The 27,408-nt window shown below is 36.3% G+C and overlaps 1 protein-coding gene across 4 annotated transcripts in view; it reads right to left on the minus strand.

Annotated features, from left to right (window-relative positions):
* The window catches only part of LOC125646421 (bridge-like lipid transfer protein family member 3B), a 50,047-nt gene that overhangs the window by 15,734 nt on the left and 6,905 nt on the right, over positions 1 to 27,408 (minus strand). For 2 of the 4 annotated variants that reach the window (XM_048872682.2, XM_048872684.2), the window contains exons 3-14: positions 20,094 to 20,132; positions 19,182 to 19,373; positions 17,074 to 17,317; positions 15,205 to 15,368; positions 14,800 to 14,977; positions 14,182 to 14,277; positions 10,962 to 10,985; positions 6,519 to 6,989; positions 4,914 to 5,020; positions 4,486 to 4,554; positions 1,003 to 2,128; positions 56 to 627 (exon numbers count right to left, since the gene is read on the minus strand). In XM_048872682.2, coding sequence (XP_048728639.1) covers positions 56 to 627; positions 1,003 to 2,128; positions 4,486 to 4,554; positions 4,914 to 5,020; positions 6,519 to 6,989; positions 10,962 to 10,985; positions 14,182 to 14,277; positions 14,800 to 14,977; positions 15,205 to 15,368; positions 17,074 to 17,317; positions 19,182 to 19,373; positions 20,094 to 20,132 — 3,282 coding nt within the window. The remainder of the gene's footprint in view (positions 1 to 55; positions 628 to 1,002; positions 2,129 to 4,485; positions 4,555 to 4,913; positions 5,021 to 6,518; positions 6,990 to 10,961; positions 10,986 to 14,181; positions 14,278 to 14,799; positions 14,978 to 15,204; positions 15,369 to 17,073; positions 17,318 to 19,181; positions 19,374 to 20,093; positions 20,133 to 27,408) is intronic. The other 2 variants (XM_048872685.2, XM_048872683.2) reach the window with 1 other exon arrangement.

Genomic DNA, 27,408 nt, shown 5'->3' on the forward strand with positions numbered 1-27,408 from the left:
AACAGATTATTTGGAATTTTCTTTAAGAATTTTTTAATGGATAAATTGATTTTACCGTTTCTTTGCCTTTGGCCTCGGCTGCACTCTGTTCTGCACAAAAGGAAGACAAATCATCGGCTGCTTCGGTGTCCGTAGAAAATGACCCACTTTCTGGCCTGGCTTTTTGGAACATGGGAACATCCGCATCATCCAGTGACAATTCCTCAAAATCCATGTCGTCTTCGGAGCTATCTGTCCTTATGGACATGCTGTCTATACTGTCTGAAATACTAGAAGTATCATCTCCTAGATTCTCCATCTTGGCTTTTATCTTGTCTGCTAAGCCAGACATTTTGAAGGTGAATTTTTTCATCGAGTCTGTTGCCTTTGACACCGGTTTCTTTCCATGCTGACCCTGAGCTTCTGAGAATGAGTCGTAGCCAGATTCTCGACCCATTGAGGTAAGTGCTAGAGATGACTGAGAATTTCGAGATTGAAGACTGCTGCTCTCCGTTGCACTCTGACCTTGTGGAGAGTGTCTGGGCATTGGAACAACATTCTGGACATTGGTGTCGCTGTACGACTTGCCTAGTGTGTGGTGGGAGACATCTACGACATCAACAAGAGAAAAACTCTGGTTGGAGGAGCCTAAAAGTAAAACAGTCACAAAATGAATCTTATGTATAGTAAAAGTCAAAAGTGTTCCTTAAGAGTTTTATTTTCATTTCTGCTCTAGACTGTAGTTTTATAATTTTTTGTTGACCACCAATATTGGTTTTGTCGAGGTTGTGCCAGACCACAGAATCAAATCAGCAACATAGTTATGCTCATAAAGGGGGGGGGGGGGGCATTAAATAGCTTCCCACAAAATCATATACCAAAAGAATTGAATATTATAATAACAAAGCCTAAGAAATTTAATGACATCTGAGGAAATAATTCTAAAGCAAACTGAAATTAAGTTTCAAGATTATTTCAATTTAAAAACTTTTATGATGGAAAAAATTCCAAATCAGCACTAACCATCATGATTTTCATTCAGGGCCAGGGTGTCGCTGATGGTGGAGTCAGCCTCTTCTTCTTTCTCCATCACCTCATCCACCAGGTCCTCCTGCCCGCTGGTGGAAGTTGGTGGACTGATGAAGGTCAATGGTACCTCTGTGTTTGCTGCCTGAATGGGACAAAGCATTGCAAACTCCAACTCTGACAAAATCAGTGGAATAGAAAATGTCAAATCTGGGGATGCTGTGGTAATAAAATATTTAACATCTGCATCCATCTGTGTCTGAAAAACTGTGAAAGACTCAAGCAGACGCATGATGAATATATATTGGGAATGCGTCATCTGAGCCCTGAGGGGACCGGGACCAATTTTAGCCACAAGGTTGAAATCTGCAACCCTCAGAGCTGAATATTGCACATGGTTATCATTGGCACTGGTTTTGGTATCACAGGTAGGTTGAGATCCTTGGAAATCGCTGTCGATTGATTCCTCTGACCTTGCTTCGCTGTCATCAGAATAATAGTCCTTCAACAACCGATGAGTCGGTCTCTTCTGTCTCTTGGGACTAGACTGTTCACTGTTGCTGGATTTCTCATCATTAGACGAATCGACACCATTAACGCTCTGCGCCGTGGATTCTGTGGTGTCTGCAATATCATCCTTTTTATCACAAATCCAGAGACACAGAGGAATTGATTCCACAAATGGAGAAGGTCTACTCTTCACATCAGACTGTCCTAAAAACTCGACCCACACCTGCTCTGCATGGATAGACCATACATCAAAGCTGGCATTCTGTTTTAAGGTGTTGGACCTCCAGAATTCACTCACTTCTTCTTGAGAATATTTTCTACTATGTCCGTTCACCAAGTCCAGGGCTCTCTTGTCAATATATGGATTCTCCATGTTTTTGGCATGTCTGTTGAAGCTCTCTGTTACAGCCCTCAAACTGTTATTGTCATTAGGGAATGCTTGGGTAGAGAATAACGGGGAAGCTGCATAGTTACTGATCACGTCTGACAAGCTCTCCCGTGAGGATGGGCCACTCACACGTGTGTTGGTGGCACACACTCTGGAGATCTGCAGCTGAACACTTCTTGGGAAATCCGGTAATTCACACTTCTTATCCTCAACCGGAACGACAATCTGGAAAACAACAGATTCAAAGATCAGGCTCAAGGGTCATCAATCTAAAATGGGCTTATCTTTGATCTCAATCTCAATTTTCATAATGGAAATATTCTGTAAAATCTAACATCCAAGTTCATAATGGAAATATTCAGTAAAACCTAACTAATATTTAAGTTCACCCATAGTTTAGTACAGTATCATTAGGTATAGATGGACTGGTGTTGTGTTTACAGTATCATTAGATATAGTGATTACACGCTATATTACCCCCCGTTATAACGCCATCCTCCGCATACCGCCAGCGTATTTACAGGTACGACTTGGTAAATTATGGTTATAATCACCCTGCGCTAATTATCGCCAATCAACGCAGTAAAATTTCAGTGAACAGGCTTAAGTAATCATCCAGTCCTCCAGGTATCAACGTTTTGAACTGATAATAAGTTACGTAAATTATAATCATCTGAGTTCAAATCTGTAGTCTTGTTTTTGAAATCTGAGTATGGCGGACACACTGAAATCTAAGCGTGTTATCTTGGATATAAAACAAAAACTGGAAATAATTAAATACCATGAAGCCAATCCAAAACGTTCACAGCAAGAAATTTCAAATTGTTTTACGGAATTATGGAAAATTGACGTGAAAAGACGGACTGTAGGAGATATTCTTCAAATATCGGCAAAAAGAGCTAGAGAATTAGAAATTGACAATGTTTCGTCTACCCCCAGAAAACGACTTCGTTTGGCACATCCCGAAAACATGGAGGACGCTCTGTACATGTGGTTCTCAAATGCAAGAGCTAAAAATATTCCAGTGACTAGTGACATCTTGAAATTAAAAGCAAAAAAATTTGGTGATGATTTTGGTATTCATGATTTTAAATATTCAAACGGGTGGCTGAATAGGTTTAAAACCAGGCATGGAATTTCCTGTCCTGTTATATCCGGCGAGCGTGCGGGAATCAATCCAGATCTCACTTTTGATGGACGTGTGAAAGCTAGACCGGCAATGTCCGACTATGAATTAAAGAACATCTTTAATATCGATGAAACTGGCCTTTTTTATAGAATCTTACTGGATAGGTCTTCGACAACAGCGGATGCTACTAAGGGTGTTAAAAAATCAAAGGACAGAATTGCTGTAGCGCTTGTGTGTAATGCAGACGGAAGTGAAAAAATGAAACCCTTTGTTATTGGAAAATGTTTAAACCCATGGTGTTTTAAAAACTTTAATCATAAACTCTATGTTGAATATACATGTTCTGCAAATAAAAAAGTGTGGATGACCTGATTTCCTTCTGAAATTTGACAGAAAAATGCGTGCAAGAAATCGGCACATGTTACTTATCATGGATAATGCCCCAAGTCATGCAAATCCGAAACTAACAAACGTAAAAATTCATTTTTTTCCCCTACCACTACGAGTTATTTACAACCACTGGATGCAGGGATTACCCAGGCATTCAATGCACATTACCGCAAACTACAATTACACTATTTGGTGGATTGTTTTGACAAAAATATTGCACCAAAGGTATTACTCAGTGAAGCTATTTGCTTTATTAAACTAGCCTGGGAAAGTGTTATGCCCGACACGACACGAAACTGTTGGATCCACAGTGGGTTAATCACTGATGAAAATATATCTATATATAGCACACCTGTCGATGACCATGACCTTGCCCTTTCTTTATCTCAAGTTGAAGACTCACTTGATTCGGACCCAGACATGAGGTTAACCGTCAGAGAATTTTTGAATTTGGATAAAAATGCTGAGTCTTCCAAATCACTTACTAATGACGAAATATCGGCAACGTTGGCGAACTTCTACTTCAAGCCAGAATGCAGAAGTGTTAGATGACGATAGCGAAGACAAAGCTCCGCATGTTCCTACATACTCAGAAGCCAGGCAGGGACTTGAATGTCTTATACAATATTTAGAATCAACAACTGAATCTAAAATGGACTTTTTACTGCGAAAGACTGATAAAGTAAAACCATCAAAGCAGTCAACAATTGACATTTTTTTTTAAAAGACAGTGAATTTGGTGACAATTAAACGGGAGATGAAGTGCATCTGTATGCATTTATTAAACCTAAAAGCATTAATCAAAGCCTTGATGTAGTAGATAAAATTTGTTTGATTTTTAATGACAGCTGTACACATATCCCCCCCGCCCCCTTCCCCTGGTAATGCCAAAATTGCCGAGGTACAAATGTTGGCGTTATTTATAATGGGGGATCACTGTAGATAGAATCGTGTTGGCGTTATTTATAATGGGAGATCACTGTAGATAGAATCGTGTTGTGTTTACAGCATTAACCGAAGTACATGTAGATGAATGGAAATAAAAGTGTATCACAAATCTTACCCTCGGCATAATGGCTTCCACTTTCATGTCTACGTGCTCTATAGGGCCCTCCTCCAGCTCTATTGTTTTCTACAACAGACATGTTAGCATTCTGTGTATATTTACTTTATTATTTAATATGAATATCTACGTGCTCTATAGGGCCCTCCTCCAGCTCTATTGTTTTCTACAACAGACATGTTAGCATTCTGTGTATATTTACTTTATTACTTAATATGAATATATTTTCATTTGTTTTTCTAAGTACAAGTAATTTTATTTGTATTCTTACAATTTACTTTCATTTGACTTACAATGCTCTTGCAGAAGTTGAGCAAGAAGACTTTCATTTGACTTAAAATGCTTTTGGAGAAGTTAAGCATGAATACTTTCATTTCACTTTCAATACTCTTTGAGAAGATGAGCATGAATAATTTCATTTGACTTACAATGCTGTTGGAGAGGTTTAGCATGAAGAAATTGACCCAGAGCAGGGTCAGCCAGTCCAAGCTGAGGTGAATCGGGTTCAGAAGGACATAAAGATTGGCATGAGGCACTGCAACAAAAAAATCCATCTCTTATCAATACAACACCAACAATAAGCCTGACAACATTTTAGATGGAGGCCACTTTTACTGTCATAGACTTTCAACACCATCATGCATGCAATCAAATAGTCTCTATCTACTTATATTTAAGTTTCTAATGTTTTTGCTTTTGAGATCTTTAGGAATTGTAATGATAGCCATTCCCTCATTAATGCACTGCAGTTGTGAACAATGCGCACATAAATCTTGATAAATATATAGTACATCTATTTTAATGTTTGGGAATTTTGACAGAAATAAAAGTAAAATGTAAATATAAACAAGAGGTACTGTGAGCAATGCTCACTAAGAATACCCCCCCCCCCTTACCCCAATCTCCCAAAGGGTGTTGTTAATAGGTATAAATTACCTCTTTCCTGAGTGTAAATATATTGTATGCCTTTGTAGAAGAAAATGGAAGATATAGTCCAAACACAAATCCATGGATTAAACCTATAATTTTGACCTTGAGATCAAAGGTCAAGATCATAAAAAGGTCATGAATGTACACGACACATAGTCTCACGGTGATACACCCATGTCTTATGGTATGACTATGTCAAAACCCTATAATCAATTTTGACCTTGAGGTCAAAGTTCAAGGTCATGTAGAGGTCATGAAGGTACCCGACACATCGTCTCATGGTGATACACTCGTGTGTCAAATATGGTATGCCTATGTCAAAGAACAAATAAGTTATGGCCCGGACACGAATCCATTGTAAAAAACCTTTAATTTTGATCTTGAGGTCAAGGTCATATAGAGGTCATGAAGGTACCCGACACATCCTCTCATGGTGATCCACCTGTGTGCCAAATGTGGTATGCCTATGTCAAAGAACAAAGAAGTTATGGCCCAGACACGAATCTGCACAGACAGACAGACGGACGGATGGACAGAGTGATTCCTATATACACCCCCGAACTTTGTTCGGGGGTATAAAAATACAAATTTCATTTTTGAAAACACATAACACTCTATGAAGTACGCCGACATGAAGCATTTCAGTTCATAACCTCATGTATTTTCAAAAATGAAATTTCTTTAATATCATAAACATGCATTTATACATTTTCTAAGAAAAGGGGGAAGGGGAGATATCATGGGCATCATTAGATTTTTAAAAAAATCATAACTGGTACCTGAATTATATGCTCTAACATTGCCATATACATATCACAAAATCATCTCAAAAAGACCATTCCATATCAAGGTATCAGCCATAATTTTATTATTTTAATCTAATGATGCCCATGATTTTTAGCCTATGACTCTCAAAACCAAAAGTGATCTTCCATCAACCAGAATTATTGCCCCCAGTGTATGAACTATTAAATCAAATGTCAAATTCCCGAAAACTATCACCAAGAAACACTGGTGTCTTTCCTCCACCCAGCAACCAACAACAAAACATCAATACCCCATATAGGCAGGGAACTTGTATTTAACATCTGACTATTCAGTACCTGGAAAGTCGCTGCCTTCTGGAAAGAAATACTCTGTGTATTCAGCATGAAGAACAGACATATCCGGCGGCAGATGGAGGTGCTTTTTATCTGAGCTCAGGAACTTCTGTGGGTTGTTTCTTTTGTTGTCTGCAGTTGACACTTGGTATATTGTAAATTCTTCAACTTTTATCACATAGCAGCTTTCCAATAATTTTGTAGATCGAGGTCGGTTTTGCTTTGGTGACCCCTGACCTTGACTTGTACTGGGGGGAGGTGGTCTGATGGGAGGAGCTTTACTTTGATTGGTGGATGTGTTTTCTGTGTTTTTATTGGCCACTGAGTGACCCGGGGACTGTGAAGGGGAGGCAATGTTCAGGGTTTCACGAGCCTTTGAGGCCTCTTTTTTGAATGATTTAAACAGCTCCTGGACCCATGGATTCCGAGAGCCTTGGTTGTCTGTATACCTATACCAGTTCTTTCTTTCACCACCTACAAGGTAACCAAATGTTTACTCATACTAAACATCAATGGTGCTTTTATCATAAGGAACAGAAAATTGTGCAAAGTAAACTGGCAAAAATTAAAGTAAATAATTTGATAAAATAAACCAATGAGGAACAAGAAGCATATGCAATCATGTATGTATGCAGTAAGTATAAATATACAAGATATGAAATATATATTCCCTCCTCTTGTCATGCTATACTTATCAATCAAGCCATGATATTTCAAAACACCACTACCAGTAAGCTGATACATGTACATGTTAATAAAACTTGATGATGCAATACTTAGAGGCCCATAGGCCACAACTGTGACCTGAATCACCATTTTCTTACTGAGAAACGGCTTTCTGAATACAGATTTAAACCTGTTACGGTGGTTTTTAAGGGGGTGTGAACTGTCATTTGTATGACCTTGTATCCCCTATACACCATTTGAAGAGTTTCTGTAAAGGGCTTTAATTTTGAATGGCAAAAAACACGTGATTTTTAGCTTTTAGTATTTTATGATGGCTAAAATTTTGCTGACAACCCCCATCAAATACTTGTGTTTCATCTCCCTTACAAGAATTACCTCCCTTATCTTGTATGAAATGAAGTACAAACATACAGTATTAGCCATTGTTGATAATAATTAGTTTCCCCTTTAGCTATAAACTAAATACTGCTACTGGTTATTACGAGTTTATTTGTGAATCACGGATCACAAATGTCTTATCAAAATTGATCTGATCAAAGGTGCATTTACAGAAGATCGCATTTCACTGTGTGTGCACTGAAGTGTGTAATTACATGTACTAGTATGCACTGCTAATACAGATTGACTGTTACTCTGTACATACTTAATGCAGTTTGTTTCATGTTAGAATGAAGTGTACTACCAAGGCAATTAATAATTAGACACTAAAGCATTAAAGTTGTTTAAATCGAACATCAGCTGGAGAGGTCCAACAGAATTATTTGCCTGGTTTTTATGATTTAACGATCATGTTGAACAAAGCGTAGCATTCACGCTACTGATGTCTCATGCACTAAGTTTACATGACTTATAAAATGAAATCTGGCACTGATTACTAATACCAGTACTTTGCATATATCCTTCAATAACTCACAAACTCAACAACTCAGAAATACAGTGCTATATGAAATAAGGGATAAACAAAAATATCATGACAAAAATGAAGTTTTGCAACAAAACATTATAATAATTCTTAATGCATGTATGAAGAGCAATATTTTTCAAACAGATTTTCATTATGAGTCACTTGAATATTGGCTGTTACAGTGAATAGATTGCTAGACTGAGTGGCACATTGTCAACAATGTATTAATGAGCGAGATCAAACACAGCATTTCAAATTCTTGTAAAACACGTAAAAATTGTTATGATGTCATGCCTTTGTCTTTTCATCCCAAATTCACCCCCAGGAGTCTGATATTATCAGTGACTTGTTTGTTAACACTTTCCTGATAAAAAGTCCCTATAAAACTTAATATTTACAAGCTTTAACCTTGTGACAATGAAGTGAAATAGAAAGAAAAAAGGATGGAAATTATAGAGAAGCCAGAGCCTTTACTTTCAAATGAAGAGTAGATTTTCAGAAACGTGTTTCATCAAATTAGTACATATTAAATTCAAAACATTAATCCAATTTTATAAGTCTGAAATAAATCACTAAAGCTGCGCCATACACATGTATTGTTTATAATTAGAATTGGATTGTCACGGGCTAACGTCTATAATCAGTGAATATGTTCTCACAATACCGTGAAATCGTTTGTGGGGAATTGATGTTCATGGATTTCGTGGGTCACTCTTACCCACGAATTTACATGTCCTTGAACACTTTTTAAAACCAAGTAGAGTTATCTCTCCTAGTGACATTGTATCCCTTACCCACGAAATCATGTTCTGAACCAGCAAAATTTTGCTCATCCACGAACATTGGCCCCCGCGAATTAAAATGATTCCACAGTATATGCTTTACACCTCTCAGTGATATCAGACCACGGTATATGCTTTACGCCTCTCATTGATATTAGACCACGGTATATGCTTTACACCTCTCAGTGATATTAGACCACGGTATATGCTTTAGGTCTCTCAGTGATATCAGACTACGGTATATGCTTTACACCTCTCAGTCATATCAGACCACGGCATATGCTTTAGGCCTCTCAGTGATATTAGACCACGGTATATGCTTCAGGCCTCTCAGTGATATTAGACCACGGTATATGCTTTAGGCCTCTCAGTGATATTAGACCACGGTATATGCTTTAGGTCTCTCAGTGATATCAGACCACGGTATATGCTTTACACCTCTCAGTGATATTAGACCACGGTATATGCTTTACATCTCTCAGTGATATTAGACCACGGTATATGCTTTACGCCTCTCAGTGATATTAGACCACGGTATATGCTTTACACCTCTCAGTGATATTAGACCACGGTATATGCTTTACGCCTCTCAGTGATATTAGACCACGGTATATGCTTTACACCTCTCAGTGATATTAGACCACGGTATATGCTTTACGCCTCTCAGTGATATTAGACCACGGTATATACTTTACACCTCTCAGTGATATTAGACCACGGTATATGCTTTACACCTCTCAGTGATATTAGACCACGGTATATGCTTTACGCCTCTCAGTGATATTAGACCACGGTATATGCTTTAGGCCTCTCATTGATATTAGACCACGGTATATGCTTTAGGCCTCTCAGTGATATTAGACCACGGTATATGCTTTACACCTCTCAGTGATATTAGACCACGGTATATGCTTTACGCCTCTCAGTGATATTAGACCACTGTATATGGTTTACACCTCTCAGTGATATTAGACCACGGTATATGCTTTACGCCTCTCAGTGATATTAGACCACGGTATATGCTTTACACCTCTCAGTGATATTAGACCACGGTATATGCTTTACACCTCTCAGTGATATTAGACCACGGTATATGCTTTACGCCTCTCAGTGATATTAGAGTGAAACTCGTCCCACATTCATTTCATTGTCTCTGTTGGTGAGTCTAATGTGACTACAGTGATCCACTTAAAATTAGAGGTACAGTCATTTAAAGTGTTATACCGTGCTAAACACACTAGTTTCAATCCCAAGATGGTGCACAGTTTTAATGGTTAACTAAAGAGTTAAATGTATGTTAAATCCTTCCCAAGTGAGGAAAGCAGGGCTTGGTCACCGTTTCAGTGGCACTGAAAGATGACTGTAATGGACTCCAATGACCAGCTGTACAAAGGTTAATTAACTAACAGTTAACTTGTCATTAATTCTTACATTTATATAGTGATAACTAGATGTTAACTGTCAGTTAAACTTCAGAAATCCATCGCAGATTCACTCCCAGCAGGAGCCCATGTCCCTACACAGCTAGGTGTCCAAATAAACAATGCACAACATCAAGTGACCATGCTCTGATTTCAGCAGGTGACTTCTAAATTGTCAGTCTTACCTAATAGACAAAATGATCCACATTTTCCATGGTTAACTGGTTCAAGTTAAATCACATCACATGGTGGTGGTTTAGTGTTACCCAGAGGGACATGATGTGAGTTCACTTAACCCAGTTTTACCTGATTAATCCAGATTAACAAAGAATCCAGATTAATTCTGTACTGTGGACTACCCAACTTCCAGATATGGGCATTCCTAATGATTCAAAACAGTTCGCTTTCAACATTGCATACCAGTGCTTAAGGATTTTTACTATTTCATAAAAACAGTAAAATAAAGAGAACTCTATTTTGGCAAAGACTACATAAATTCCATTAAAATTGAGTCGACTATTAATCATAAATTGGGTGAAAAATAAATCTGTGGTTTTCGTCGAGTGGAGAACTGTAAAAGACGAGAAAATCTACACATGCTGAAGGGGAGGAACCTCCCAGGGAGCCTATAGACCAAAGAGCAAGAACTTACCGCGTGAAATGATCAACTCCTCCTCTACAGAATACAGATGGGGTCATTTCAAAACATGCTTCTTAAATGTTCTTATGCGGAACAACTCTAAACATGTAAATCAACAACACAAAAGCCGATCAACCATCACTGCCCCACGGTGATACTGTAAACCAAGTTTTATTCACATTTGAAATATTTGTGAACAGAACACCCCAATCACTGTGAACCAGATATATTGTCTATGTATAAAGATAAATACATGGATTCATTTGCCAATATATTGCAAACATTTGTAAATGAAAGCAGTAATGTAAAAATGTTGGTTTACAGTACTGTAAAATCACCAGTTTCACAGTTTGGACATGTATACAGTACCTGGCCATAAGTGAGTCATCGATTCATTTTTTCACTATATATTTCATTGAAAATGCCTTTTTGAAAAAACTTCAACGCAATGTTATTTGTAGCTCATTTTTATGGATATAGTATCATAAAATGCAGAATTGTATGCAATTTCTTCACATAATTTCAAAATAAGCTTATCTGCAGGCGTTGTGGTGATAATCACCCATCAAATGCAAAATTGAAATTTTACAGCACAAATTTGGTAAGAAATAGTAGTATTTTGAGGTTTGAAATTCTACCTTATGATTTCATAAATTATTCTCAATGATCAATGCATCATAACTTGCTTAGCATTCTATGAAATGAAAATTTGAACAATTCTGCATAATGAAGTGAATTTTTTTTATGGAAATTGGATTGATACTGAGCTCACAGTAAGTGTTTATAACAAGAGGCCCATGAGCCACATCGCTCACCTGAGTCACCTTGGCCCATATTTAAAGATTTTCCTATATATTCACATGTAAAACTTTGATCCCTATTGTGGCCCAAACCTACTCCCGGGGGCCATGATTTTTACAAAATTGAATCTGCACTATGTCAGGAAGCTTTCATGTAAATGTAAAGTTTTCTGGCCCATTCATTTTTCAAAAGATTTTCCCTATATATAGCATGGTTTTAACAAATGTGAATCTGCACTATGTCAGGAAGCTTTCATGCAAATGTAAACATCTTTGGCCCAATGGTTCTTAAGGAGAAGATTTTTAAAGATTTTTTTCTATTTATTAGTTAGGGCTATTCTAGAAATAAATACATGGGGGGGGGGGGGGGGGGGGGGGGGGGGGGGGGTCGGGAGGCACCTTTTGTATATACCAAGCACCCATAAAAAAAAATTAAAAATTACCCCATGACCCATCAAATTAATAAACTCATTTTACAATGACCCATCTAATAAAAAAAAAAAAACTAACCAGACCCACCACAAAAATATTTTTTAAAATGAAAACGGTACAAATCTCGCGAGGTTTTCGGGACAAACATTCTAGTCAATGACGCGGTAATGCCTGTGCGACATTGTATCACAGTAGTTCTGAAGAAACGATGTCACATCAACAATCAAAGGCATCTATGGCGGGAATGTTGGAAAGATTGGGAGTCCAAACGATGCTATTATCATGAAATGGGTATGGATATGTTTTTCCACGAATCGTTCGTCTTCTAATGGAGTCCGCGCCCGGAGGCCTCTATATCACCATCACACTGACTGATAAATATAACGCATCGGTACCCTCGTATAAATCAACTAAGGTTTGCCTATTTTTATTAGAAAACAGAATACCTATTGGTTTCAAAATATTCCCAAAATCGATGCACTGTAAACTGTAATAATCTACAGAACAGAGTTCGCCGCCATCACGTCCAAAGGGACCCTATTAAACGCGCCTCTAATTTGAAGAGTGCCGTAATGGAAAGTTATGCGCTGCAAAGAGCGACAACTCGAATAGTTCTATGTTACGTTCGATTTCGAAAGCAGCATTTCGAAAGCAAGTTTTCAATTTTCCCTCCGACGTTTTGTAACCAACACGACAAGAGCGACAATAAAAATATTCTGAAAACTCAACACCCACGTAGCACAAAATAAAACAATAGAAACTACCCACTACCCATAATAAATATTTTATTAACAATCCCACCACGGACCAATTAAAATATGAAAAAATACGACCACCCACACAAAAAAATATCATTTGCCGCCCGACCCCCCCATTTCATCATTTCTGGAATAGCCCTTATGTAAAACTTTAATCCCCTATTGTGGCCCCATCCAAGCCCTAGGGGGTCATGAGTTTAACAAACTTGAATCTGCACTATGTTGGGAAGCTTTCATGTAAATATCAGATTTCCTGGCTTAGTGGTTCTTGAGAAGATTTTTTAAGATTTTCCCTGTATGTAAAACTTTGATCCCCTATTGTCGCTTCATCTTACCCCCAGGGGCCATGATTTTAACAAACTTATATCTGCACTAGGTTAGGAAGCTTTCATGTAAATTTCCACTTTCCTGGCCCAGTAGTTTTGAGAAGATTTTTAAAGATTTTCCCTATATATTTGTATGTAAAACTTTGATTCCCTATTGTAGCCCCATCCTACCCCCAGGGGCCATGATTTTAACAAACTTGAATCTGCACTATATCAGAAACCTTTCATGTAAATCTCAGCTTTTCTGGCTTAGTGGTTCTTGAGAAGATTTTTAAAGCTTTTCTCTCTATATTTGTATGTAAAACTTTGATCCCCTATTGTGGCCCCATCCTACCTCTGGGGGTCATGATTTTAACAAACTTGAATCTGACCCCACCCTATTTTTGTGATTATCTTCCCTTTGAAGGGGACATGGCCCTTCATTTGAACAAACCTGAAGGCCCTTCACCCAAGGATGCTTTTGGCCAAGTTTAGTTATAATTGGCCCAGTGGTTCTGGAGAAGAAGTCAAAAATGTAAAAAGTTTACAGACAGACAGAAGATGGACAACAGGCGATCAGAAAAGCTCACTTGAGCTTTCAGCTCAGGTGAGCTAAAAATGGATTTTTTGATGAAAAATATAGTGAAAAAATGATGACTCACTTATGGCTAGATACTGTATATACCTACAAACACAAGCTAAAGAACTGCTATAAAGACCAATTACTCTACAATCACTAAATCATGAACCCCAACCCCCCCCTCCCCCCACAAAAAAACCCCACAATTTTTTTTAAGACTACAAGAATAAATGATTTTACAGCAGATTGAAGTGCAAGTCAAATTCAATTACAGAATTAGTTTCTGTTCTCTGTAATAAGTTAGTATGTTGCATCATAGGTCAATTTACAGGTAGAAAGTGACACCTGTATGTGTACCTGCTGGGAAAAATGGATACACATCCACTGACAGTTTGTGAACGGTGACCTGCATGGCCCCTCCTTCTATCTGAGAGTTATGGCCTGGAATATTTTCTGAAAACACAGAATAAAAGCACATACATTTATCATGTTTACACAAAGAGGAAATCCAGGCATTATATGAAGGAGAAATTTCATTTCTGAATACAGTGGTCTCATACTGTTGGTTAAACACCCAAATCTAATGTCATGTGGTACAATATTCTAGGCAGCTGTAAATTTCCTGTGCATTTTCACATCTATTTTAAGTAACTTATATCCACTTAACGAGCCATACAGTGTGTTTGGCTTCAGAGGGCTTTGTAAATATTGTTAAATTGATGAAAAAAACATATAAAAAAGAATGAACTACAACAGAGGGTAAAACCACCAACATCATCCAGTTAGACCCCTACTGTTGTCACATTCAAATTTCACATAAACTTTGTATTCATAAAAAAATCTGATGATAACTCAGATGATTACTGCAACATATCTTCGCTATTATTTTTTTCTAAAAAGAATTGAAAGGTTTGAATTGAAACAAAACAATTATGCACACGTAGCTTAACACCTAAATCTGAGTGGCCGACATACTCGTATCTGTGGTGTTGTCATCACAAAGGTGAAGGTCAATTCTGCTGCTGATCACATGGTATGATGTCGTCTGCACATCAAACCGCTCAAAGAGGCGGGAAGCACTGGGCACATTTGATTGGCTCCTGGGGCGCTGTGTTTGCATGTTGTCCATGTACAAGGAGCTCAGTCCCTGCATCTAAACATTTACCATGTTAATATCAGTTTCCATAGCAACATTATTTACTGCATCAAAAGTAGCTTATCTTGCTCAATCATATGCTAATCTTGTTAGATTTTTTGGTTATGACAATATAAATCAAACCAACTTGCACAAAAAGCCTTAATGACTTTTTATTTTATATTCCTCTAAATGAATAAAACAGACTTTCATACATTCTCCACTTCTGAATGTGATTAGCTTACATCTAGCTTTTCTGCTGCAATGTTTTTGCTCTGCTGCCTTGATTTCTCCATCATGTCATTGAGCGAGTTGAGATACAAGATGGCCGCCTTGAGCTGCGTGTCAGTCAGGACCCATAACAGATCGTCCAATAGCAGCATCACCCGAGTCGCCAACACACCACAGTCTGGGCAACAGAAACACAAAATAAAATATCAACTGTGTTAATAGCATCACACTATACCTACAGTAAAACATGCTTATGATGAACACGCTTACAATTCACGCTTATCGTGAAATTCATTCATTCTCCTATGTGAGGAAAATAACAAGAGGCCCAAGGGCCACATCGCTCACCTGAGTCACCTTGGCTCATATTTAAAGATTTTCCCTATATATTTGTATGAAAAACTTTGATCCCCCCTTGTGACCCCATCCTACCCCTGGGGGCCATGATTTTAACAAACAGAAATCTGAAATATGTCAGAAAGCTTTCATGTGAATCTCAGCTTTTCTGGCTCAGTGGTTCTTGAGAAGAAGATTTTTAAAGATTTTCATTATATATTTGTATGTAAAACTTTGATCCCCTATTGTGGCCCCATCCAACCCCCGGGGGCCATGATTTGAACAAACTTGAATTTGCATTATGTCAGGAAGCTTTCATGTAAATCTCAGCTTTTCTGGCTCAGTGGTTCTTGATAAGAAGATATTTAAATGACCCATCCCCATTTTTGCATTTTTATGATTTTCTCCCCTTTAAAAGGGACATGGCCCTTCATTTGAACAAACTTGAAAGCCCTTCACTCAAGGATGCTTTGTGGCAAGTTTGGTTGAAATTGGCTTAGTGGTTCTTGAGAAGAAGTCGAACGGACAAATTTTGATCAGAAAAGCTCACTTGAGCCTTTGGCTCAGGTGAGCTAATAAAAAAATTCAATTGGATGTAAAATGAACTGTTTTTTGCAGACCCTGGAGGTTTGCTATAACTGTGTTTTACTGTATATAATAATTCAATGTGTCTCTAGACAGTGAAATGGAGAAATGGTGATGTGTTTGCTCTGCTGTGCATACAACATGTCATACACCTTCTATAATAATGTACAGTTAATATATAGTTAACTATCTGTATCTCAAAAAAAACCTTCCAAGATATCCAGGGATTCAAGGTATCAGAACAAAACTTCTGAGATATCCAGGGGTTTGAGATATCCAAACTTGTCTTTCGATTTCATTTCAGTGACATTTGTGTGGGTCAATGAGAATTTTTTGTACCTCTTTTTATTAGCAGCTGACCTCTCAAGTTTTAACAATCTCCATGTTAATTATGGCATGTATCATCAAATGTATTACTACTTTCATGATTGTTAAATTCAATTCACTTTGAAAATTTTGGTATTTATCTTTGAAGCACATTAAAAAGATAAGGTTGTATAAAATACACTATCAACAATATTGGATGTGTTTATTCATAATTGGCTGTGAATTTAATCATGTTAGGTCAAAGACTTCCATAAATAAACACCCATGCTGTCGTACCAATTACCGCAATATACATATCTAGGATAATTTGGGGTAGCGACTGTCAGTTTCAACAGGTGTGAGTATCGGTAGGCGAGAATGTGTGAAGTTAAAGTTTAGCAGACTAGAAAACTGCCTGCATGTGAAGATAAATCAGGTTAAATTAGGGCTTAAGACCTTGAAGACAATTTCAAATGGGGGGGATATTTTAATTTGCTGTATTTGAGATATCAGGAGTTTTTAAAATCATTTACATGGGTATATGACCAGGACTAGTGATTCACTTCAACATAGTGGGGTATTCGAGATCATCCTTATTTGAGATACTGAAACTGATACTGAGAAAAATCCCATTCTGAGCAATAAGACAACATTACCACTGAGTCTCTTTTTGATGGTGATTCTAATTTTTGATTGGTTGGCGATGAATCTAAGGGGCGTGGTTAGGAAAGCCTCTGAACTCTCCCCCTCCACAGCTGTGACCTCAATCCGCGTTGTCTGCCAATCAAACTCCTTAAACAGCAGAATCTGTCCTCTCACTGTGTCCCTGATTTTTGTAGGCCCAAGGTCATCTGAGGGCTTCCAGTTGGGTGTGACACTGTGAACTTTGACCCTCGACAACTGCAAATATTTTAAACATTCAACAGCTTTTACAAAGGAGTGTAAATCTTTACCCAGTCCAATGAAAACAAGCCCCCTCCTTCTCTTTCATTCTCATTTACATAGAATATGTGTAGTTGCAAAACAACTTCTCAGACATTTCATAATCATGGATAAAATCAAATCAAGGCAAACAATTCTGTTGAAAAGTATATAATACAGAGGTATACTGGCCACTACACCAGAGAAAAGGTGAATGAACACTCGGATGTTTGGTAATGGACATTTTTGCTCAAGGAATGGATGTTGAACGAAATGGTTCTTGGCAAGAACAGAAAAATTCTTATTGAGAATGGAATGGTTTTTTTGTTGAGAACAGAATGATTGATAATAAGAGAATGAACAGTTTGGGTTGAGACCGAAGTAATTAAAGCCAAACTCTTTCAGCATATCTATGTGCATATATGCGAGTAAGAGAGAGTTAAAGATAGAATTTTCACACCAAAATTCTTCTAAATATCTTATTTCAAAATAATCTAACCATCATCTTAAATGATGTAAATTAAAACATGTACACTAACTTAACTTCAAGTTCACAATTATGTGTAAATCAAATCATTAATCACAAAATTATCCTGCAGCCATTTCAAGTCCTATTCTTATGTCATAATACTCAGAAATGTCAGCAGTTTCCTAATATGATTGTCAAATGACTTTCCCATTCAGTTATTACTGTACAGATGCATGGGAAGCAGTATACCAGGGTTTGACACTAAGGCACGTCCGACCGACCGAGACTACTAAATGATAGGTCCGGTCGGGTAAAATGTTTATTTACTAGTCCGACTGGTCGTGTTGAAAATATAAACAAATTTAAGAAACTTTACTTTAAATCATAAGATATTTTATTCATAAAAAAGATAACTGTAAAGAGTTTGCGAGCAATTTTGAACCGCATGATGACATAATCTCTATCTTTAGTTCTAATAAGTCGCGGTCGTAAGTGATGTTCTACGATATCTACACATTGTTACTGTGTGTAAAGTTATGTTTTGGTTAAATAGAATTATTGAATTCATTTTCATTAAAAAAACCACCAAAACAGTTCATTTGAATTGAATATAAGAAATTGTTTATTAAACATATGTGCGGGAATGTCTATATAATCAAATATGAATTCTCGTCCTCAATGAAAGCAAAAGATGTCTCAAGAAAGAAAAAAAAAGGAAAACGTTGGGAAGAAACAAAACAGGGCTTATGAAATAGAAATTTTAAAAAAAATATTGTGGTCAATTTATTCTAAATGGATTAAAGAATTTCCGTGCCGGTAAAAATTTAATGAAACTGAAAATAGGGTTGAAAGTAAAAGTACCGTATAAGTTTTACATTGAATGACGAGATTAAAGTTTTTTTGAGACAATTAAATGCATTTTAGTTCAAACTTAACGTTTTTCATTTAAATTAAGTACATGTATTTAGATATGGAGAATCTTATAAGATTTTTTTCTGGAACGTTAGTCAGGGCTAGTGGATGCAAGGTCAGGTCTAGCAAAAATCATTTTAAGTAGCCCGATTGGTCTAGTGCCCAAAAAAGTTAATGTCAAACCCTGTATACCAACACAATTTTTCAGCTAAGTAACTCTCTATATTTTATTTTATTTCTTTTAATATATATATATATATATATATATATATATATATATATATATATATATATATATACACACATATATTCATCTGTATACAAAAGGTAAAGATTTATATATACTAATATGCACGATGGTATAGGAAATGCAATATTTAGACCGGCTTGTATAAAAAGCATCAATATTTCTATCCATGTACTAGCATTCTTAATCTTTGTTTCCCTCAATTTATCCCATACCTGAAGTGAAGCATGGAATTTCTTGGAGAGAAACTTAACCAGGACAGAATTGATGTGGACATACATTCCATCGATGACTCTGTCAACAAACCCGTACTTTCCCCCGGTCCTGTAGCTGGCCACGTGGGCAGGGCTATTGGGGGGTCGTGGATTGTCACAGGTTTCTATCTCCAACTCTACCTCATCCAGGTACTGAGGAAAAAAATCAGAGCATATTGTTTTTCTTTATTACTGATACACAGTAGGTATGGGCAGTTACTACATACATGTATCACTAACAAAAGTTGTCAGAAGACAACATAGGTCACCAGGGAGTATGACTTAACCTATCCCTTTAGTTCAAAAGGTCAAAGTTGAAAATACGTCAAAGTCCCAAGGTTACTAAGCCAAAAGTTCTGATACCATATCAAAGGCCTGGGCATGAGGAATCTGAATATAAAATATCAAATCCCTATCCCATTGGTTCAAAAGATACAGCAAATGTTATTGTTTTTGAAAAGACGGTCAAAGTCCAGGGTCAATAGTTCTGGTAAGAAAAGAAATGTCTTCTAATGAGGCATCTATATCTAAAACATCGAAGCCCTATCACTCTCGGTTCAAAAGATATAGCCCAGGTTGAAGTTTTTGAAAAGTGGGTCAAAGTCCAAGGCAAAGGTCATTAGGTCAAATGTCTGTACCAAAACATAGGCCTCTTCATGAGACATCTATATGTGAAATATCAAAACCCTATCCCCCTTGGTTCAAAAGATATAGCCCAGGTTAAGTTTTTAAAAAGTAGGTCAAAGTCCAAGGTCAAAGGGTTAACTAATCAGAGTCACTGTAACACTGTGACTACAGAGTGGGAGGAAGCATCTCGAGTGAGAGGATCATTGAGACATCCTGAGATGTGTGAAACGATTATGTACAACTTACCAGACACAGTGGCTGAGACTTTAACTTTGTCCATTGTACCTATAAATAGAAAGAGAAAACATATTCACATTGAACCAGTCCTAGCTGCTACCCTTACATTCCAGGATATGACACACACGAAATTCACAAATCTAATTTCAGTGCAAGACAGCAAATACTGGAAAATGAAATACAAAATAACATTTTTTTTTTTTTTACTTTTAATCATATACATGTATGTAGTACTACATGTATATATATGCATATCTTATTAATTTCTCATTTGTTATTTGCGACTGTTAATACTGATTTAACGGTGGAAAAGTTTCACTTAGTTTTACAGACGGTGTGTTAGCGAAGCCAGTAAAACGGATGTTTGCGACTGTCAATACTGATTTAACGGTGGAAAAGTTTAAAGGGAAAGGCAACCCTAACCACATTGTTGCTTTTATGAATAAAGTATCCCTTATCACGATATCGTAATTGACAGTCTTTAACAACAAAAATCCTTGTTTAACAATTAAATCAATATTAATCTATCATGTACGTATTTTAAATTACCTGCCGCTAGGAGAACGGCCATTGATGTTTAATTTATGACGTCACACCGTCTGTTCCACTTTATTTCATCAGTAGCATTTGAAACATGACAAGTCACGAGGAGTTAAGTTTTGATCCTTATAGATTTGAACCCGTTCTTTCACAAGATAAAATTGAGAAAAAAAGACGTTCAGTCGAGTCGCAGAACCGGCAGATGGTAAACGTTTCTTCATACAAATGTCTTGAACCTCAACTTGTCAAATAAGCAAATGATGGATCCACAGTTACATAGTCTTTTCTTTTCAAATGACTTGGATGGGTCGGGAATTTCGAGAATTTTTTTTCCCCCACATCTCCCCTTCGCATTAGCGTAATTAATTGCTTGCCAGGAAGGCATCAACCTATTTATTCGTAAGATCTACCACATGCACATCTTTGATGATCTTAGAATCTCATCAAAACCGGAACAGACGGTGTGACATCAAAATTATTGATTTTTGTGGTCTTGAATACAAAAGAGTTACACATCATGGCAGCCTCTATAGATCATGGGAATTTCAATTTTTGACGTTTTCAAATTAGTACTGAAGCTTATCTAGGCTGTATATCAACAGAATAGTATGACAAATCTTTATCATGATTAATCCTATCATTTATCATTTAAAAATCTTTTGGGTTACTGACGGTGTGTTAGCGAAGCTGGTAAAACGGATGTTAGCGACTGTTAAATCAGCATTAACAGTCACAAGAAGAAGATAGTGACACCCATTCTAATACATGTTTATGTCTTATATCATCGATGTTTGCCTTTTTGTTACATTAAAAAATTATCAAATGTTTACGTTTGACGTTTTCCATCATTCTATTATGACGTCACAATGGAAAACTTTCCATCTTGTTAATGCTCATATTAATAGCCTCATACATCAGTGCATTAGCCAATCAAAATTCAGCTTTCAAAACTGTGGCATTAGAATTCGGAATAATTAAAACCATTCATTGAGTGTTTTGAAACACTTGCTTAGACCATCATACATGCATGTGTTACTTTACCTACAACAGATCTAAAACAAGTGCTGCATGCATGAACATTTCACCTAAACAACATCCTTTCATGATTCAAGAGTTTATATAGTCAATCAAAAAAATTTCCTGTTCAAATTCCTGTCTACACAGATTGTCTGCTAAGCACCCACTCAAGGCATCATTGATACTCAGCAGGCATCCTAATCTGTGACCCATTTTCTAATTTAAATTTTGTTTTATAAACCAATCAGTACATCACTTACAAAGCAATTACAATCTGCACAGCAATTACTTGTAATATTGATCCAGTGGTGTTTTATGCATCAGTAACTCGTAACAGGTATTTTCTGACTAGTTATGAAACGAATCGTTATGGCTCCTGTGCACACAGCGTGTGATTCCTGTACAGTGAAACAATGCTGCTGGCAAAATGGAAATATTCGCTTTCAAACTGTTCACTTTGTCTTTGGAGACTAATTCATATCAAAACTACAGTTCTCCAACCAACAGTCTCTTTACAATATTGTCACATCTTCAAATAATCCTTCTTTGTACTCAATGACCTTTGTATTTGAGAGATGGCCTACATAGGCTATGCCTGTTGCTCGATCCTATTGAGTTTCTCAAAAAAAAAATAATAATAACAGTCTCTTTAAATCTGAAAAAGAAAGAGAGAGAGAGAGAGAGAGAGAGAGAGAGAGAGAGAGAGAGATACTCAGTTTGACTTCTACATGCATCTAGTTTTCAGTATATGCAATACTACTTTGGTCCAGGTACTGTGTTTCTATATGCATCAGTATATATTATTTTGATTAACATTTTACTTTCTTTTTTATAATTTTCAGGACATGCAGAATGTGAACAATTACAACATTTCACAGGTTGTGACTCCAGAAATATGACAAGAAAAACTTAAAGATTGTTCTGTATAGCTTAAATTCCACTTTATTAGAGACTGACCTTGTGTAATGTACTGAAATTGAAAAAAGATCAAATCCTGCTGAAAGCCTAAAGGTCATGAATTTATGAGGTGAATTTATGACAATGATATTAAGGGTTGTATATGTCAGTACTTAATTCATATACAAAATGGGATTAAATTTGTTGATGAACATTTTAGCAATTTGAACAATTGAATGTAGTGGGACAATGGATGATATGTAAATGGACCTGATTCTAGTACCCCCCCCCCTCATAACTTTGTTGCAGGGTGGTGATGGGGGTGGTAAATTGGTTAGCACCTCACAAATAAAAACAAGTTCACAGTATGTGGTCAAGGTGAAGGGGGAAAAAATTGGCTAAAAATTAATATATTCATCAGCGCCAACAACAAAGAAATCAGAAAACTAACAAAACAATGAGAACGAATTTGTTAGTTTCCTCACATCTCCACTATCGTTACAAACAAATTATTCTCTTAAAAAAAGCTTTCTAGTAACCCTGATCAATTTCTCTCAAAGGCAATCAAATCTTGTGTCTATTGATGTCTCTCTGATTAAGGAGAACTAGCTGTTATTTGGAGAACTTAAGTTTTAACATGAAGTCTTCTAAGGCAATCAATTCTCACTTTACTGGTTCCAAACTTAATACAGTTGTCTTTGTGGGCCTCCATTGATTTAATTCTGGAAGAGTAGGGCATTAACAATAGAAGAAGGTCTTCAATGCAAAGAACCTGACCAGATTTGGTATCTCCAGAACATCAAAATGCTTATCTCCTAGATACAGCTGACAAATCACTTACTTCTTGACCATCTGTGTAGAATCAACAATTGTTTTATTCATATCAGCAGATCTGCATATATGTATAGTAAATTTGTATAATACATTCACTAAAATCCATAAAATGGTTACAATTTTGTTCAAGTAAAAATACTGGAAAGATAATCCAACCAATCTCCAACAGCATGTAGAGCATACCAAAGGAAAAAGGACAGGATTTTTGATCAATTGAAATTGACAATTCTTTGTTAAATAAATTTAAAATCTTTGATGATAAATGGATTAGAAATATTTTTACACGGGATAAATTTTGTATTTCGATAAAATCGCTGTAAGCGTAAGCACAGTGTTTGTCTAGAGTGAAATAAGACGATGTGCGAGACTGTAAACAAACACTTGTCATTCGCCTAGAAACCATGTGCCAAGGTGAAAACAGCAAAACTGCTAAAAAGTATATTAAAAGCATCAACACATTGAGATAAGATAATGCTAAATCAATCTAGGGAGCAAGCACAAAGTAGAAAACAGGAAATTTTTTCTGTAAAATCCTGCCGAAACCATCAACTTTAGCACTATGTTCACAGCTGAGTCGCATAACATTTCAACATGGACAGGGCTTGTACCTTGTTTTGAAAATGAAAAGTTTAGATGTCTGAATTACATCTTTGCATCGTTTCTGAAATTTACGTTTGTTACTATGTTTTACACGTTATCAAAAACTATCATGTAAAGGTGAAGATAACAAACAGTGATCAATCTCATAACTCCAATAAGGAACTCCTATAAGGAATACAAAATTAAAGAGTAGGGCAAACACAGACTCCTGGACACACCAGAGGTGGGATCAGGTGCAAGGAGGAGTAAGCATCCCCTGTCGACCAGTCACACCCGCCGTGAGCCCTATATTTTGATCTGGTAAAAGTAGTAATCCGTAGTCAAAATCAGGGTGTACAGACCAACCTTAATGGGTATGAAACATGTCAGACAGACAAACTAAATCATCATTACAGCCATAGAATTTGCGAAATGCTGACTTTATATGAGACAGTTGAAACCCCTGTGACATCAACTCGTTTGTCAGTATTATAGCCTTCCTTTATTTAAAACCTGATCATTCACAGAACAAGCTCTTGTGTATCGAATCAGTTGAGAGATATAAACACCATATGCAGGTGATAATGGAATATTGCTACATAAATATGGGAAGTTGACGATGGAGAAGCTGAAGTCGTCCCGTTTGTAATAAAGTTGAGTTTTTAGTTGATCTGTAAGAATCAAAATTTAATTTTATAACTGTTGTCAAAATACATGTACATCACAATCGCCAATACATTGTTGAATTCAGACAAGTGTTCATCTTCAGGACATTCCTACCTTCTGTCTGTAACAGCTGACTTAAAGACCCCACTTTAAGTTAAGGCCCCCAAATTTTACCTGTGTTGTGATCAATGATAAGCCACAGGTCAATCAAACTTTTAACAATAGAGCTTAGGTTGATTGATGTTTGCAGAGACCATGGTCTACAGCTACCTGAGAAAGATGTTTTGATAACAATCACAGCTAATGATGACCAGCAGTCTTTAGATCTGGAGGAAAGCCCCAGTATACCTGAGTTTTGATAGCATTGACTCACACCTAGGAAATTGATCACTGCTGTCTTCCACATCAAACGAGAATGACCTCCAAAATTTCTGCAAGTCTCTCTGAGGAAAAATTAGTGGCAATCTGTTTATTATTTGCATATATGATAAATTACTCAATATTTTAATGGCTAACGTCCCCTACACAATGCAATTTTTATAGGTTATAGACTTTGTATGGGAAAATATGACGACCGAGTTTTTTCAGCGCATAGACGGACCGAGCTTGCGACAAAAAACGAGGTCGTCATATTTCCCATACAAAGTCTATAACCTTTTTATTATATACTTTCAATTTCATTTAGAAACTAACAACAATTTTATTTTTAACAATAACTTTATCAGTTTAACTGAGTAAAAGATGAAAATCACGAAAAATTTGAAAATTAACGGCGTAGAAATTTTATTGTGACGTAATGTTTGCGGGCCGGAATGTTTCCGGGCATATATCGTGTGATATATGCCCGCAAACTTTTAAAGAAAAAAGAAGAGATGAAATTGAAAGTATATAATAAATCATCGTATTTTCTCTCTCCATCTATATACATGAACGTAGGAAAAAAAGTCACAGGGAAAAAAGTCACGGAAAAAGTCACAGGAAAAAAAGTCACAATATACATTTTGTATAAAAATCACATAGATGTAAGAAAAAAAGTCACAATATATATTTTGTATAAAAAAGTCACAATATATATTATATTATATTTATAGGGAAAAATTCATAGTATATATTTTGATAGAAAAGGGTCACATATACAAAGGGGGAGAAAGTCACAGTATATATATTTTGAAAGAAAACTACATGTATATATAGAAAAAAGTCAATTATATAAGGAGAAAAGTTTTACTTAAATTTGATTCTATGTTTTTTTAATCATTTGCAACAGAGTTTATATATTTTAATGTTAAAACAAACAAATAACCCCAATAAAAAGTAATTAACTTTTAAGTATTTACAACAGTTGTTGACAGGGACTGTTGAGATTAATTAATGGCTTCACAAGGCACCTTTCTCCTTTTCTAGACAGTGTATTTCCTGTATAAGTAGACAAAATGGCATCAATTTACAATCTTTGAAGCCATACATAGGATGAAGGAAAAAATATGTTAGTGGTCATAGGCACTCTTTATACATATTGTGACTTTTTTTCCTGTGACTTATTTTCCTGTGACTTTTTTTCCTACCCAGATTGTGACTTTATTTCCTGTGACTTTTTTTCCGTTTACCATATAGATGTATTATAGATTAAACAATCAGAAATCAAACAATAATAATATAAAAAAAAACAAACATAAGTTATTGGAATATTTTCTATTAATAATTTATTAGGACTTTATATTTATATTAAAATAAAGGAACAATTCTTTATTGGTGCAGCACATCAACATGTAATGGTTATATTCATGCCCATGTGTAAAACTGTTACAGTGGTAAAAAAAAAATGCTTCTGTTTGGGATACCACATGGATTATAAATTACACGATCAGAAATCAAACAATAGTAAAAAAGCATAAATAAGTTATTGAGATATTTCTATTTATAATTTATTACGGCTTTATATTTATAGAGAGAGAGACAGAGAGAGAGAGAGAGAGAGAGAGAGAGAGAGAGAGTTATTGAGATATTTCTATTTATAATTTATCATGGCTTTATTTTATAGAGAGAGAGAAAGAGTTATTGAGCTATTTATAATTTATCAGGGTTTTATATTTATAAAGAGAGAGAGAAATGTGTAAAACTGTAGCAATAATAAAGATAAATGAAATACTATGGCATGGCAATAGTGTTGCATACGTATGACAATAATTACTCATTTAGTCAATGATTGAGAGTAAAGGACAGAGAAAGGGGGGGGGGGGGTAGAAAAGCTATGTGTCAGCTACTGTTTGGGATACCATCATTACACAAACAAAATGTCCACAAAAACCCCAAAGAGAGATAGGAGGGGGTGTAGACTTCGTGTCAGCTTCTGTTTGGGATACCATCCTTACACAAACACTATGTCCACAGAAACCCTAAAGAGAGAGAGAGAGAGAGGGGGGGGGGGGTGTAGACTTCGTGTCAGCTTCTGTTTGGGATACCACCATTACACAAACACTACAGCCCCAGAAACCCTACAGACGGCCCATATTATTCTTTATTGCTTAAGACAATTTCATAAATACATGTACATAAAAATGACATTGTATGGCAATGTACTAATTCAAGCAAGCAACGGAGAATGACTTAAACAAGGTTTTCTTGCAACTTAAGTGCAAGACATAAATATTTCCCTAAATTACAAAGTTCGTGTACATTATGAACACTTAATAATTGTACAAATTTGAAAACAGATGGTTTTTGCCAATAATACTTTTTGATATATCTATGTCGAAATTCCTCGTAATGAGGACAAATTAATATAAAGTGG

The sequence above is a fragment of the Ostrea edulis genome, chromosome 6 (genome assembly GCF_947568905.1).
Source record: "Ostrea edulis chromosome 6, xbOstEdul1.1, whole genome shotgun sequence".
Lineage (NCBI taxonomy): Eukaryota > Metazoa > Mollusca > Bivalvia > Ostreida > Ostreidae > Ostrea > Ostrea edulis.